Source organism: Hibiscus syriacus, unplaced genomic scaffold (assembly GCF_006381635.1).
Source record: "Hibiscus syriacus cultivar Baekdansim isolate YM2019G1 unplaced genomic scaffold, ASM638163v2 tig00012523_pilon, whole genome shotgun sequence".
In the NCBI taxonomy this organism is placed as follows: Eukaryota; Viridiplantae; Streptophyta; class Magnoliopsida; order Malvales; family Malvaceae; genus Hibiscus; species Hibiscus syriacus.
In genome coordinates, this window is record NW_024062285.1 from 37,869 (window position 1) to 55,323 (window position 17,455).

General features: G+C 33.4%; 1 protein-coding gene and 2 pseudogenes across 2 annotated transcripts; all 3 read right to left on the reverse strand.

The window, feature by feature from the left end:
* Nucleotides 1-2,527: 2,527 nt before the first annotated feature.
* LOC120205537 lies at nt 2,528-3,628 on the reverse strand (annotated as a pseudogene).
* A 2,003-nt stretch (nt 3,629-5,631) lies between these two features.
* Nucleotides 5,632-7,127, reverse strand: LOC120205543 (annotated as a pseudogene).
* A 2,449-nt stretch (nt 7,128-9,576) lies between these two features.
* On the reverse strand, nt 9,577-13,517 carry LOC120205542 (importin subunit alpha-like). Of its 2 annotated transcripts, none has more exons than XM_039205391.1 (11): nt 13,144-13,517; nt 12,764-12,860; nt 12,591-12,682; nt 12,372-12,503; nt 12,096-12,281; nt 11,836-11,999; nt 11,628-11,706; nt 10,965-11,093; nt 10,694-10,821; nt 10,233-10,610; nt 9,577-9,886 (listed from the first exon to the last, which is right to left on the reverse strand). In XM_039205391.1, exons 1-10 carry the CDS (start codon nt 13,357-13,359, stop codon nt 10,238-10,240), a joined length of 1,596 nt encoding a protein of 531 aa, XP_039061322.1. In that variant the 5' UTR covers nt 13,360-13,517; the 3' UTR covers nt 9,577-9,886; nt 10,233-10,237. The 2 variants fall into 2 exon arrangements, with proteins under 2 accessions (XP_039061322.1, XP_039061319.1); XM_039205388.1 differs by having other exon boundaries at nt 9,580-9,875; nt 10,236-10,610; nt 13,144-13,516.
* Nucleotides 13,518-17,455: the final 3,938 nt, after the last annotated feature.

Consider the following 17,455-nt stretch of genomic DNA (forward strand, 5'->3'; position numbering starts at 1 on the left):
ATTTCATGTCACAAAATTATTAATAAAATAAATTAGAGTGATTAAAATAGGAGAAATTAGTGAAATTGAAAAATTTTAAACTTTAGTACCAAAATAGGAGTGAGAAGCTAGTTGAGTGAAAAAAATACAATGATGTTAAGTTTCTAACGATGAGATACTAAAATGAAACAAAAACTAAACGTTAAATATGATTTTAAAAATATAAAAATTTAGGTACTAAAATATATCAAAATTGATAATTTAGGTATTAAACATGAAATTTACCCAACAATTGTTTAGAAAAATCTAACGAGTTTACTAAATTCAATATTATTGAGTCTGTGTATTATTTTTTCTTTTAAAAAATTTACCCTTATATTAAATTAACTATTAATTATTGAGGTAATAATTATAAAAAAGGTAAAATAATATTTGAGTCCTTTTTATATTTTGCTTATTTTTGTTTAATTTTTCATTAATATACTTTATTTGAGAAAATATTTTATTTTATAAAAATCATATAAATTTTAAAAATATAACCGCAGGGTACAATGAACTAAACTATAAATGTGCATGCAAACAAGCACTAGCAAAGAACAAAAGTAAATGATGGACCACTCTAATTCGTGGAAGCTCAATATAAACGTACAATGTTTGAATTATCCCACCGACAAAACATTGTTAAAAATTAAAATTAAAATAAAAGGTCAAAAAAAGTATACATTTAATACCTAAATAATCAATTTTAATTGATTCTAATACTTAAACTTTTAATTTTTTAAAATCATACATAAAATTTATTTATTTTTTGTTTTAATACTATATCGTTATAAATTAAAAGTTTAAGTATTAAAATGGATCAAAACTTATAATGTATTTATTAATTACGTTAAATTTTTAACGATAAAGTGTTAAAATAAAATAAAAACTAAACATTGGATATAATTTTAAAAAATTAAAAAATTATATATTAAAATAAATTACCCAAAATAAAAAGAAGAATGGTTACTGCCAAAATTTTGTTTGTCTATAGGTTAGACAACTATTTAGATGAAAGAGATAACACCGCGTGTTTAGTACAAATGTTTAAATCTGTTCTTTTTATTTTTTAACTTTTGGGTTTTTTTATAATATCTAGAAATAAATTTTTAAGATGGATAATATAAATTTTTTGAATGAGGTAGACATAAATAAAATATCAAAATGAACATTATCAATAAAATAAATCATAATTAAAATTTCATAATAGCACAATAAATTTTCAAAATATACACCATCAACAAAATAAATTAAATGATTAATTAAAAAATGAATTTTAAGATGCACGCATACCCATACTCCCGACCCTTAGGTGCGTTTGGTTTACGAAATGTAAGATTACTAGTGGGAATAAAAAATTACCAGTGGGAATAAAATATTACCAAGGAATATGATTACTAGGAATGTTGTGTTTTGTGTTTGGTTGGTTTTGTAAGAATGTAAGATTATCGTGTTTGGTTAAAGAAATAAAATATTATTGGAATGTATATTTGACCAAATTGTCTTTATTATATATTTATTTTTTTAACAAGTTGAAAAATATTTATATATTTTCTTTAAAAAATTTAAATTCATAAAGTTTATATAATTTTTTTACAAAATTGAAAATATAAAAAAGTTTAATGAAAGGGTAAACTTTTATTTTAATCCCTGAACTTCATATAAAATTTTAATTATAGATTTTTTTTTGTAAATCTAAAATAGTTTAAGGATAAATTTATAATTTAACATTCGTAGAATTTTTATTATTCAATGACAGAATAATGATATTTTTGAAAGAAAAAAAAAATTTAAAGGCATTTTAGTCCAAAACGCCGGTAATACAACAATACCTAAGGAAATGGAGGTAATGACATTCCCGGTAATAATATACCCCAAAAAATCCACTATTGGTAATGTAAGATTACCGAAATGACATTCTCGTCCAACCAAACGGGAAATGTGAAATCCATTCCCATGAAAATCTTACATTCCCCTAACCAAACACACCTTAATGCATCTGCCAATGTTATGATCCAAAATATTATTTAAAAAATATATATAAAAAAGAGATTTGCCGATAAAAGGATAAACTATAATAATTTGATGAAATGATCCAGTTAAGTGTACGGGGAATTTAAAACTATTTGCCGAACTTCAAGATTGGATCTTTAGGTTTCTAGGATCGGGAAACAATTTTCCAAGATTTCAGTTATTGTAAGAGACCATCCAGTTCAGTTGTTAGATATAAGGTTCTTAACTTTGATGTCGTGGGATCGAGTTCCACGAAGGTCATTTAATAATTCGGAGGTCTTTTACGGAAGCTGCTCTCAATCTAGTGTTGGGAATAGCCTAATATCTTACCTCCCCTTACTCCATATATATAGGAAAAAGTACATATAGGAATAAGGGACAACCATTTTTATGAAACCATCTGAATCACTCAACGTCACGGCAACGACATCCCAAAAATGTACCAAATTAATAATAGGTTTTAAGAGATCAAAGAGTTTCTTTTATCCTCCTAAAAATTAAGCTAATGAAATATTTCTTTGATTATTACATTGTGACAAGTTTCGGTAGGGACGATAGATACGTATAATTTCATAAATTTTATATCGTATCGTTTTAATTGAGGTAATCAATTACTACAACTGAGCCTGCTGATGATCTTGGGCTGCACTTGTTGCCCTTCAACAACGCCTATGAACTTCATTTATTTGCCTTTGTATACAGTGGCAATCAAAACCATTCACCACGCGGTTCGCTCAGTCTTCGAGAATGCGGTAGCTCGGGAATCCCACGCATGGCGTTCTCCTTCCAAATCTCCGATGCCCTCAAAAGCGTCTCTTCAGCCGTCAGAAGCTGCACCGGCTTCCACCCGATCACATCTCCCCCGCTATGTTTCGTATCGGTGGCTCTCGTGATCGGTTTCCTCGTATCCGCCACCTCGATCTCCGACAAAGGAGACGCCTTGTGGTCCCTGAAGTACTCCTTGTCATCCTTTGTTTGCTCTCTCTCTTGTCCCCTCGTTCCATTTCTTTGCTCTCCGGCGAGGGCGTGCCGTTGACACCTACACAGCTCACTTCTTCTATGGATGCAGCACTGACTTTGGTATGCCTTTGTTGAAAGTTGGGATCCAAGGGATGGTTCACCGGTGAACTCATCTCGGAGAACTTTCGTGTGGCAGATTGGATTGTTTCAGCGGATCCGTTTCGGAACCGAGTTTGGGCCCTTTCTGTGATCGGTAGTCATTAACTTTATGGTCATCATCTCGATGGTTTTCTGTGCCCTGCAACGTAAAAAAAACCGTCAGAACTTTAACAAATCAACCAGATACAGACTTTGTAATTCATACCAGAGTCTCACCGGTTTGAACCTCCGGTACGGCTTCGAGTTCACCGGAGTGGATTTCAGGGTCAGCTGTTCTTCCTTTAACGGCTGATCCAGATGCAAATCTTCGAAACAGGAGCCTGGCTTCCGGCCGCCGAATACGCTCTCGATGCCGTTGTTTCCAATCTTGACTGCATCCTTGCCTTCCTTCTTTTTAGGGGTTCAGGGTCTCCCGTTTCTCTGTGTGATCGAGTTGCTGGGAATGGACAAGGTGGTCGAACAAATGAGATGGAGTAGAGAAGTATGTGCGAGGAAGCGTGTATTTGGGAGTTGAGGTGGCATCCATTTATAATGCCGCGTGGAACTGTCGTGTTTTTTTTTACTGATAATGGGTATTACGTGTATATGGTACAAGACGCACCTAGAATTTTAATTAAATAAGTAAATATTTAATATTATTTTGATTTATATAAAAGTAAATATTATTTAATATTATTTTGATTTATATAAAAGTAAATATTTAAATTAATAAATAAAAAATATTAAATATTTAATTAAATAAGTATCGAACTAAAAATGAATAATCTTATATTCTAATTTTTTTTCTCTAATAACAATTTAGGTCATTGTAAATTTAAATATTAAACAATTTGATATTATCTTCTGAATTTTGAGTTTAAATACTTAATAAGTCATTATATATATTTTTAAAATTTAATATTTGAGTATTTGCCAATATTTAATCTTAACTCCATCTCTAGTGCCTTTCGTTTTGAACTTCGAGGCTACTCCAGAATTTACACATAATTAAAACCCTGCTAGCACTAGGCATGTTTAAAAACACTCCATTTGAATTATCCGACCCGTCGATACACTAATTCGGTATAAAATTATTGAGTATTAATTTTATTGATCGACTGTCCGACCTGTTATATTTAACAAGTTTTTGGTTGAATCCGAGTCACAAAATTATTCTTAATCTGGTATCCATCTACCCAATTCTTTTTTTTATTACTATTTTTATTTTAAATTATTTTTCATTTTTAATTTCAAAATTATTTTACCTAAACATTCTTATTTTTTAAAATTATACCATTTTAACATTTAAATTATTTCTTTTAATCTTAAATTATTTTAAATTTAATTGTAACTTTTAAATTTTGTTTTCATATGTTATGTATTATAAATTTTTAAGTTTTATGTTTTTCTTTAGATTTTTTTTAAAAAAAATATAAATTAAAAATAAAATAAAATAAATATTAATCGGATACAGGTGACCTAAAAATACAAACACTCAAATTTTTTAAATACCCCAATAACAAGTATCCGTCTCTTACGAGTCAGATTATGAATCGAATTTTTGTGACTCAAAAATCTCAGATATTCGATATTTCAGATACTCAAACTCGAACACTCCTACTTAAAACTGCTTCACTCTGCTTTACGATGGTAATTAATTTAGAATTGGATACATAAAACGATATTATAAAAGGTTAAAAATATAGAATCTGTCATGTATTATAGGCACCAGAGTCATAGCCATTAGATAAAGCCATCAAAAGAAAAGCAGCTTCTTCTTCCTCTCTCTCACCACCATCTTCCATCTCTGTTGCACCTCCATCTAGGTTTATAAACGAAACCAACCAGCACGAATAACGGTGTGTTTATGTTTATTCGCTTAATTTTAATCAAATAAACTAACAAACACAAACAACTAATTAACGATTTTTGTGTGTGTTCGTCTTCGTTCATTAAAATGATAAACGTACACAAATGAACGAATGTAAATGAATATACATGAACGAATATAAAATTAATCGGATTTATATTTGAGAAGACTTTTTTTCTTTTCAAATAATTTTAGGGTTTATATTTTATTTAATTGATTTGAATTTAAAATTAATTAGATTTTAAAATATTAATAAGTTTAAGGTTAAAATTTATTAGATCTTAATATTTTAAACGAGTTTAAGGATTGGGCTGAATATAATAAATGAACGAACATAAATAAAAGAACAAAAATGAATGGATTAATGAACTTTGCGAACATAGATGAACGAACAAATCCTTTATTCGTGTTCGTTATTTAATAAATAAACGAACATAAATAAATTTTCTGTCGAACATTTCACGAACGATTGGTTAAACGTAAATGAACTATTCGTTTACAATAGAAAATCATTTTATTCTTTATTATGTTGAGAATTTAATCAATACATCAGTAAGCAAAAATCATTGTTAAGTAAGTTAGCCTCACTCTCCTAAAGCTAAAACACACTCTTCTAGTGACCATAACACTGCTATTATTATTACAACAAATAAACACTGTGTTAAGCTAAGCTTGTAATCACTTGGATCACGTCTTCAGTTTATGTTTGCCAAGGTTGGAAAAAACATCGGCCAGGAAGGAGAAGCAAAAGCCGATGAACCGCAACAGCCATAGCAGCATCAACAGCGCCACGTCCCAGAATTTCTTCTTCGGGTAGTGGCCTCTATCCGAGATGAGCACCGCCCTGTAGACGGCTTCGGTCAAGGCGTAGGCCGAAACTGGGTCCGATTCTTCTACCGGGAATCCATACTCATTGAGGCATATTACGTCGTAAACTCCGTTCGTCTCCGATATCCGGAGGCATTCGCATATCTTCAGCCTGCCGTCAATCCTCTCCTCGGTCGATAATAAGTCGCCGTGTGTTAAGATCAATAGAGGGTTTTCGTCTGCAGACATGGAGGCATGGTTAGGCCTATACAATTCACAAAAGTATATGTATATTTACACGTATATGTACGTATAAATGTCAGTTTCTTTACAAGGACATATGAACAGTGGAGAAACGTATAATTCAAGGTTCTGAACCAGGAAATTACTTGTATAAAGACACTTTAAATTTGCTTTTCACGCCATTGAAGATGGTATTCGGAGAGAAAACTTACTGCTTTTACGCAAGGCAGGGGAGCAGAAGAGCTGCCTGGTGGCTTCTAATGGCTTGAAGTCTCCTGCTTTTAAAGCTTTGTAAATGTGTGCTATGTTAGCTACAACCATCACACAATTCACTCGTCTCTGCACGAATTGAGCAGATGATCTCGTGCCGATGTTCTCTGCATCGTCCGCCATCATCATTGTGCAGTCACCGTATCTAAAGCATGGTTGATTATGATGAATCCCTTCACTCATCCAACATGACAATTCGTCCAAGGCCTCTCTCGTTCTACCGTAATCGAACCCTCTCGAATCGTAAACGCAGAAGCCGCTTTGCATCGATCTTAGGACATTGTGTTCTTCCAGGTACATTGTTGTGTAACCGGAACTTCCTACAATGAGAAGTTCAGTTTAGATAAAAATCAATTTTTGCTGCATCAGAAGTTACTAAATTATTCAAACTGAAACATACCTGATGATGTTCGAGCAAAGGGTATTAGGCCAGCGCGACCGAGAAGGCTGTACATAAGATTTATAAGCGAACTCTTGCCCGAACCCGAAAGTCCGACCAAGAGAATCGTGTTCACTGGGGGAATGTCCATATCTTCCTTGGTGATCCCTCCGGTAGGTACCCAGAAATCGCCCGAACGATACCCAATAAGCTTGTGCCGAAGCTCGTTTAGTCCATCGGTGCAATCAAAGCCAATCTCTCCAACTCTCTCAGCAATCTGAGCCTAGGCGTTAGGATGGAAACGTTCGGAAAGTCCAGTTTCAGCTTCAGGCATTCATCGAATTTCGCAGCTGTTCGCCACCAACAATGCTCCAACGTACATGACTCGCAGTGGTCTTCGTCGACGACGCAAGACACTTGGCTTTTCATCACTCGACGTTCGATCAGGACTTGAAACAATTCGACGACGACGACAATGGTGGTGGTGGTGGCAGCGGCTTTAATTGTACTGTTGGGGGCAAGGTTTAAGGTGATCGAGAGATGGTGGCATTCTGAAAAACAGTGTTTCGAATCCCAATCCAAACATGTACAAATTTTTTCATGTGTCTGGATTCGTGGTCCGACTTCCAGGCTCCTTCCTGATGAGATGATACATTTTTAGGAAAGTTCCAACCGTGGTCGGTTTGACGGAATTGCCCTTGTCTCAAACTCTTTATAATTGCTATTATATGGGTACTTCTGTCAATACGTTTTAGTAATGTTCCTAGTACCATGTTTCTAGTTGAACCACTTATTTGGGTATTGCGTAAAAAGTTTAAAGTAATTTTTATAATAAAAATGTTTAAAGTTAGTCTAATAATAATCATTTCTAATAATAATCATTTAAAATGGTTTTGTTTTTTATTATATAATTAATAATATATTATTGATAACTTTTTTAATTTTGTATAATATAATTATTCATATTTATATTTTATATCTAAAAAACAATTTATAATTTGTTTAAATGTAACTATTTATCGTCTTCTAATACTTTTTTTAAATTGTATACAAACACATCCTTTAATATTTAGAACAAATTCACTGAGTGATTATAAAAAATCCAACTATTTGATAATAATTAAATGCTCACAAATCTTACAAATATTTGATTACTAGAGTATAATTTCACACAATTGAAATCCATCAATTACTCTAACAATCGATTGGTTTAGCGGGATAAACAACCGGTTGGTTTAACAGGATAAGGTGTTAGATTCCTCAAGTAAGATTGGGCGTTTAAAATTTAACATTTAAGAATGGAGAAAACTATGTTTAAAGAGTTACTCTTGCCTCTACAGTACCCGATTTAGATTAATTAGTCAGTAGATCAAATATCAGTGATTAATTACGCATTTAGTAATTAAACTATAGCTTAAGGATCACTTTTGTCCCTGTAGTAGACCTATTTATCATTTTCGCCCCTATCGTACTTTCGCATCAATTTAGCCATCAAAGTTGTTTAATTGCATCATTATATATCTTAGACTTTAAACCCTAAGGGAGCGTTTGGATGGGGAAAAGAAGATTATCGGGAGGAAAAGTTTTTCCGGAATGTGATACTTATGTTAGGATTGCAAAGTTTCTCAATAGGGGTAATAAGATATTCTCAATAGTGATATTTTGGGGGCTTATTACTGGAAATATCATTCCCCCAATCCCTTAGGTATTAATCTTTTCCCATGACTTTGGACTAAAATGCCCTTAAAACAAATTTTTTTCTCAAAATATCATTCTCTTAGCCGTTGAATAAAAAAATTCTACGAATGGCAAATTGCAAGTTTATCCTTAAACTATTTTAGATTTACAAAAAAAAGTCCACGATTAGAATTTCATATATAAAGTTCAAGGGTTAAAATAAAATCAAACCCTTTCATTAAACTAATTTAAATTTTGTAAAAAAATTATATGAGTTTTATGAATTTAAATTTTTTAAAGAAAATATATAAATTAAAAATAATAAAATTAATATATTTTCTATGATCTTTTATACAAATATTTTCATTTGAATATTTAGAATTCAACTTGTTTTAAAAAACAAATATATAACAATGACAATTTGGTAAAATATACATTCCAGTAATATTTTATTCCTTTAACCAAACACTGTAATCCTACATCCCTACTAAACAAACCAAACACAACAATGCAACATTCCCAATAATGTATTAGGTAATGTTACATTCCGGTAATCCTATTCCCGGAGGTAATGCTATATTCCATGAACCAAATGCACCCTAAATTATAAACCTTAAGGTAGGGTTTACGAATTTTGGAGTTAGGGTTTAGGATTTAAGTTAGAAGTGAGGTATAAAATATGCAATTGAGCAACTTCGAGTGCTCAATTGATGCGAAAATACAATAAGGACAAAAATAATAAATTAAGTTTATTACATGGACAAAAGTTACCCTTTTACCTTAAACTATAGTTTAGTCCATTTTAATATTTATACTTTCATTTTTTTAAATCACATGTAACCGTACTTTCCGCACTTTTTAGTATCAAGTTTGCCTTAAACATGTACATGGAAAGCATTTGTCCATCACCGCACTTTCCGCATACTTGTCCTAATATGCAGGGAAAGGTGCCACTGGTAATGCAAAGAAAGTACAATAAATGGAAGGTCCCTTTGTCCTAGCGACTCTAAGTCATTGTCGGGATGCAATGAAAGAGGCATATCAAGTGCAATTCATTGAAAAACAAACAAGAAATATGGTAACAAATTAAATTCTATATAGAAGAACCGTGGAGTTTAACTCTGTAACTCCAAAACATCCTTCGGGTTTTCGACAATCATACATTACCGGAAAAGATAATTTTTCCTCATCGAAACTGATAGGGAAGACCAGTGAAAATAAAGACTCCGCAACTATCACGGTTTAAAAAAAGGGGATCTTTCACATATGCAGGAGCTGCATGCCTCAACCATTGAATCCTGGTATTAGGATGCTGAAAAAAGAATACATGTATGGCTACCGGACACTTCAGACGTTTTTACCATGGTTTGTCATAGACCTTGTCTTTTATTGGATGGCATCATAAGAACATACTTTAGCATTGTTTCAACTATATGTGAACTCCAAGAAACATCGAGAAAATAATGACCACTGAGCTTCATTCTACTCCAACCAAGTGTCCTGCAAATTCAAAAATAAGCCGGGACAGGCAATTAGGCCGGGAAGCAGCAAAACTGAATTGCTTTACAAATATGGGCCACGCTGCATGTGACCGATTCCGGATGCAAAGCACAAAATAATACAATCTCGGCTTGTTACGATGAAAGCTCACTTTTACAACCTTCCTCAATAAGAAGGGTTGTCAGGGGACTCCGATCAGACCAAAGTATTTCCTTTTAATTCACTCTCTCAGATAGTCCCCATTTAGAGTAAACGATAAAGAAGAGATAGTGAGAGAGCAATTCAGGCCTAAATGCAATTGTCGGACTAGAGCAACAAATACTGCAATATACCAGTGAAATCAGATGTATAAATTGATACCTTCAATTGAAATTGAATCCACCAGAAGGAACAGGAAGTTGATTGCCTCCAAACTGGAACCCAGATTGTGATGCGTCACCAGGGGGTAAGGGCTCATCGTCCTCATCCACCCAATAAGTTTCAAGAATCTTCACTGCCTTCTCATATATTTCATTGTTGTCGTGACTTTGGAGGTTTTCAATCTTTTCCAATCCCTCAGCATCATCAATTAAATGAGCATAGAGATTTGCATCTCCAGCATGACCCAGATTTTTCTCTGCTTCGCCAACCTTCAAAATGTTTTCAAGACCTTCTAGACAAACAGTGACAATCCTTGGGTCAGGGCAGTTCAAAAGATCACACAGTGGCTTAATGCAACCTTGGCTCACCAAAAACCTGATGAACAAGACAGACTTTAAAACTTATAGCAAATTGTGCCACGAAGAACCCATTGAGTGATAATGGCAAAGGGAGTGTACTTTATTTGTTCATGGGTACCACCGGATGTAGCATTTGATATTGCCCAAGCAGCTTCTTTCTTGATCTCAAACTCAGCATTTTGAAGTAGATGGACTAGAGGGCCAATAAGCCCAGCCTCAATTACAGCCTGCAAAAGATTTTCAATCATGATCCACTAGACATCCATTCAAATCGGGGAAAATGCCACACACAAAAAAAAACTTTTACTTTCCAAACTTATGCAGTAGACCATCACAATCTATAGGCTCGTCATAGTATATAATTGCTTACTTGTATCTGATCTACATTTCCAGCAGTGATGTTTGAGATGGTCCAGCATGCTTCCTTCTTGATACTCTTTTTGTAGTTATGTGTCAGCAGGTTCAACAGCCATGGAAGCGCTTGGTGGCCAATAATGCACTGAATGGAGTAACAACATAAATAATAAGAGTACTGCAGAAAGAACCAACCTAAAGCAGTGACATGGTGAAGAAAAAACCTTGTATTCAAAAGAAAAGCAGATGGAAAGCATGCCAAATGTCATTTGAAAACCATGATGAGGTTTCAAGCTCTCAGACCAATACTCAAAAGTAATCTTTATTACAAAGGCCAAATTATCAAATAGGATGAACACGTGAAGAAACAACACCCTAATCAGAGTTGCAATGAATACAGCCACATTATAATGTTATGTATCAATGCTGTATTTATGAAAAAAAAAAGTTAGATATAACCATCTAGCACAACTAAGTAGAGACACTGTCAAAATAATCCTAATAAAAATAACAGAACTGCATCCACAAGGTTTAGGCACAAAGACGCATTAGGATAATTCAAAAATACATCGTAATAAGATGTGTACAAGAAAAAGGATAACTACAAACCATATCTCAAGGGAATGCAATTCAGATAGCTGTTGAGTAAGTAATAAATATGTAATGAAATATCCAATACCTGAGTCTGCGTATCATCCCCTGTAACAATATTTCCAACTGTGCGAAGAGCAGGGACGATGACTGTCGGGGACGGATGACTAACAACAAGAGGGGATAAATGAGAAAATATCCAATACATCTAGACTTTAAATGCATTTGCTAGAAGAAATAAACATAAGAAAAACAAATACATAGATTTCAAAAAGGGAATGAAGGTTTTCACTTACAGCAAGAGCTCAACAAGTCGAGGGCAGACACCAGCCTCAATAACAACTTGGATTTTGTTATTAGTACCATCTGAGAGATATGACAGGGCCCAGCATGCATCTGTAAGGACTTCCTCATCATTTGAATGGATTAGACGCTCAAGAGTGGGCAAAGCAGGTTTTGTCTGCTTATTAAATTTCAAAAGCGCAATTTAGAAAAAGTCATCATCAGCAAAAGAGTCATAACAACTACAACAATTCAGATTACAAGAAAGTATAACCTGCTCAAATGAAGGTTGTGGCTTGCCCCTGCAAAAATTTGACAAAGTCCAGGTAGCATTTCGCAACATAGAGAGCTTTGCATGCTCATTAAATTGTGCCAACAAAGGCACCAAGGCCCCATGGCCAAGGACCAGGTCACGGCATTTAGGAGAATCTCCAGCAACATTTCCCAAAGCCCAAACAGCCTATAATACCAAAAGAATGGAAAAGCATAAGAGAAATGCAAATAAACCGTGTTAACGAATTGAAGATCACACACAAACTGCAGTTCTTACCTGTTCACGTACATCATCGGCTGGAGAGCCAAGGAGTTTAACGAATATAGGAACAGCTCCATGATCAATTACAACTCTGGTATTTTCTGATGTCCCTGAAGCAATATTTGTGAGAGCCCAAGCTGCCTCAAACTACAAAACAAAGAAATGAAACAATGAAAAATAGGTAACAAAGAGGTTAAGCAAAATCCTATTTACTTCAGAAACGAAATATCAGACCTGAAGCTGAGGGAAGTCCTCCCTAGCAAGGAACTCAACAAAGCGAGGAACAACACCTGATTGTACAACTTCATTGATTGGAGGATTACGTTCTGCAGATAAAATAAGAGTGAACCTAAAATTTCAAGCAAAAATGATATCAACTAGGAGAAACACCGAAACAAAATATCAACCTATTGATAGCAGCTTCCGGAAATGAGTGGTTGCCTCAAGCTGCGCATTCCTATCATCCGACCAAACACCAGCAACCATAGCAGGAAGACTTTCTAACTGCCATCAGACATTTAAAATATTAAAATCAATTTTAATTCACTAGTAAATAAGTAAAAAAATCCGTATATTTTCTTCTTGAGGTCAAGTACAATCAATAAATTAAACAAACACTTCACGCCGTTTGATTAATGCAGCTTCTGCTACCTAATAATTAGTTATTCGTAACACTGCAAGAGGCACTACCGAATCCAAATAAAGCAGCATCAATCAGATCGGAAAATCATACACAGCTCATCATTCACGAGCCAAAGGATCAAATCGATTAATCAGTAGAATCTACCTTTTTCTCGGAACCGGCGCCAGAAGAGAGAAGCTGCGGTTGTGTTTGTTGAGCGAGAAATCCTTCGCGCCGCTTCTTTAGAAGATTCTCTTCTCTCTTGTTCTTCCGGATCTCAACCATGTCGTCTTCTCTCCTCCGCCGGCCTTCCTCCGCATCAACCGCCACCTTGTACCTGTTCCGTCGAACCTCAGTCCTCGCGCTCGGTCTTAGAGACATCTTCGTGTTACTTTTCAGTTAATCTGATTGAATCGCCGATTAATTTGCAGGTGAAATAAGGGGAGGGTACGATTTCCGGCGATAGATAGTTCTGAGAAAATGACAGTGGGGAAAGAGTGGTTTGGTTATTGGGTCGGGGGAGGTTGGGCCTTAGGTCGGGCGAGATACTGTTGTTTTATAGAGGTTTTCCCTCATCTTTTATTGGGATTACTTTCTATTTCGAAATTATTTTATTATTTTTTATGGAAATCGGGCTTAGATGTGGTGATAATAACTATGGTGCCGCTGATTTTGAATTTGAATTTTGGGGAACCCTAACGTACATATACCGTTATGGAATCCAGTTCACGAGGTAGATTAATAATATGATTATCTGAGAGAATATAGTAAGGCCTATTAAGTTAAGTTGGTAAGTACGATTATATTAATTAAAATTTAATTAAAATTTATTAAATTAAATTATATAAAAAAATTCAAGTTGTATAAATTAATTAGTAATAACATGAGATTAAGGATATGTATGAGTTGGATTTTAATCGTCTTACTTTAGATTTATATATCTTTATTTGAATTTGATTTGATATGGGCTAAGCTGACGACGAAAAATAAGATAAAAATAAAAGAAACGACCGATTTTAACCTAGATTCATGACATCATGATATTTTCAGATAAACGAACACCAGATAAAATTAAGAGACCAGAAAAGGGTTGTTGAGAAAATTTTAAGTTCAATGATAACCGATAAATGAAGGTCGGTACAATGACATGTGATTGATGACGATGAGAGAATGAAAACGAAAAATAAAAACTAAAAGATAAATATGTTCTTCAATGATAAAGTATTTCAGATTTTATTTTGATAAAATAGTTTTTATCTTAAACTCGATTATCATTCTTTTAAAATTTAACTCGTATCGACCTAGATTATTTTCTTAAAGAAAAATTATATAATTTTATAAGATCAGATCAATATTCATTGGATCATATTATCATAATGAGACGATAAAAGTAATATAAATCGTTTAGTTTAAAGCGTGATTTTATACATAAAAATAAATATATTCTAAAATCTGATACCTGGTCATTCAAATTCGATTCATTTATAATTGAAGTATACGTTCAAATTTGTCCAAATTGGTACAAGAATATGTTTGTTTATGTGTAGCAAGCAGCAAATCTAAAAGAGCAATGCATGAAAATACAAACAAAATATGATACATTTTAGTAACTAAATTATCAGTTTTGGTCCGTTTTAATAACTAAATTTTTTAATTTTTTCAAAACCATACCTAAAGTTTATTTTTTGTTTCATTTTAGTATCCGTTCAAATTTAACATTAAATTTTGAAAATAATTGAAAGTATAGATATTAAAACAGACTAAAACTGATAGTTTAGGTATTAAACGCGTTAAATTTCTAATGACGGGTACTAAAATAAAACAAAAGCTAAACATTAGGTATGATTTTAAAAAATTTAAAATTTAGATATTAAATGGATTAAAGTTGATAATTTAAATACTAAATGCTTAATTTACCCTAAAATCAAACTTGATTTCATAAAAGTACTGACCCAGGTTCCGGGGCATTACATCCGGACCAGGGTTTCAAATGACGTTCCGAAAACGTGATTTCGTCCGTGATATAGCGGTTTTGCCGCCGTCCGAGTTACCTGCTACACCCGTAATAGCGCCTACGACGGCCACAATCACGGTAAACCCGAAATGACTGAAAATGCGATCGCGACCTGGATTTGAAACCCTGTCCGGACTCTTCAATCATTTTTACCAGTTGCCACGGTTCCGAGACATACTTTAGGATCGCTTCAACTATAGGTTCCGAGTAGCACCGAGAAAATACTCACTGTCAAGCTTCATTCTACTCCAACAAGTGTCCTGCAAATTCAAAAACAAGTCGAGACGGCCACGATTAAGAAATATAAGTTTTGGCATATTAGATCTTTGGAAAACTGGATTGCTTTGCAGATATGGCCATACACAGCACGCAACCAATTCCAGATGCAAAGCACAAAATAATACGATCTAGGCTTCTTACAACCTTTCATATTGCAAGTTAACAATGAAAACAGAAATTTAATTCGCACCTTCAATTGAAATTGAATCCACCGGAGGGAACAGGAAGTTAATTGCCTCCGAACTGGAACCCAGATTGTGATGCGTCACCAGGGGGTAAAGGCTCATCGTCTTCTTCCACCCAATAAGTTTCAAGAATCTTCACTGCCTTCTCATATATTTCATTGTTGTCGTGACTTTGGAGGTTTCCAAGAGTCTTGTTTTAAAATTGATATTAAAAAACTCAAAGATTTAGTTCGACAATACTTCAAAGTGACCCCCTAACCTCAACCATAAGCCTTCAAATATTTATTGTACGTTAAAAATACACATTAATGACCCCATACTAATTTAAACACACAAATTTACACCTTTAATAATTAACAAACACCACAACAAATGTTGTAGTTATATATATATAGAGAGAGAGAGGGGGACTAGGATACCCTTATACCAAGGATGGCAACGGATCGGTTTAGGATCGGGTTTTTGGTCAACCGATCCAACCCAAAATAAACACCCTCCACCTGAACCTGACCCGACTAGAAAATATATGTCCTCCACTCGAACCCAACCAATTCGAAAAATATATATCTTCATCCCATTTTGACCCAACCCGATTTTTTAGAGTATAAATCCGACTTGACCCAATATAATTAAGGATTTAATTAAAATAATAATAAAAATTTATGAAAATTACACTATTATCATCAGATCTGGTCGAGTCAGAGTTTTTTCACCCTCCACCATAATTAGACCTGACTTGGCCCCTTAAAAAATCCAACTTGACCGACCCAAATCTAAATTTTAAAAAAAAATCCGACTCCGATCGGGTCGGATCAAGTCAAAACCCTAAACCCTACTTATACCTAATGTAAAATTAAACATTTTCATGATTATTGGATGGAGAAAAATCAAAAAAAGATATACTTTATTGTTTTTTTCACTGTAATGTAGAATTAAACATTTTCATGATTATTGGATGGAGAGAAATCAAATAAAGAGATTAATTTATTATTTTTTTTCACTGTAAAATTTATTAGTTTTACGCTAGGATATGTTGAAGCTTTGAGAATGAGTCGCAATTTCATTGAAAGGTATCAATTTTTCAATGATTTTTATTATAATCTCATTGTAGTGTATATATATATATATATATATATATATACAAGTTTTATAAACAATGATATTCGATTAAACATTAAGTTTATAAGTAATTATATTAAACATTTGATTTATATGTAACTAAATTAGATATTAGATCAGACTCAGATGATGCCAACGAGTGTTGATACAAGTGATTGAGATTAATGAATTTAAGTTTTTAAGATTAAATTTAAATTCTATCACATTACTCTTGAATCTTAAGTATGTCCTACCCTATACTAGGAGTGACCTAATCTTTTTTATATAAAAAAACATCAGAATGAGATGATAATGCTGATCGATTTGATTCAGAAAATCTGAACCACGATATCTTTGGCCTTAGTTTCTATCTTTTATAATGTGTAAAATTGGTAAATAACAAAGCACAAGATTCTCGTACTCGATCATGGGAAGAAGACCGTGAGTCGTCTCGTGTCTCACGTTTAAAGGTGATTTGCCTTACCATAAGGGCAATCTGATCTCTGGGAAATTTAAAAATTGAATTTATGTTAATTTAATTTTAATTTTTAATGATATTTTTTATGTATAAAATCACATATAATATCATATCAAATATAGATTTCCGTCTATCTGATCCGATCATCAAGCTTTTGGCCTAAACATGCGTAATTAATTTAATGCAATTGATTAATTAATTAAGTAATTAATACAGGAAGTTAGCCGAGCAGAACATTTTCCAATAATCAGAGAGAAGACAGTCCCAAGCACCAAACTCGAGGCTGCATCTTTAATTTTCAGATTAAACCCTGATTTGTTTGATTTTTTGTGACGAATTTCAGGAAAGAGAATCATCCCGTACTGAAACCACGTCATAATTCAGCTAAAAATAAGCGAAGAAAAAGATGCTTTAAAATCTGTT

Excerpts from the sequence above, each read along its gene's own strand:
- LOC120205542 (XM_039205391.1), bottom strand. The coding sequence starts at position 13,359 with ATGTCTCTAAGACCGAGCGCGAGGACTGAGGTTCGACGGAACAGGTAC. Across the intron at positions 12,861-13,143 it reads GCGCCGGTTCCGAGAAAAAG|TTAGAAAGTCTTCCTGCTAT; the intron begins GTAGATTCTACT and ends GTCTGATGGCAG. Across the intron at positions 12,683-12,763 it reads CCGGAAGCTGCTATCAATAG|AACGTAATCCTCCAATCAAT; the intron begins GTTGATATTTTG and ends TTTTATCTGCAG.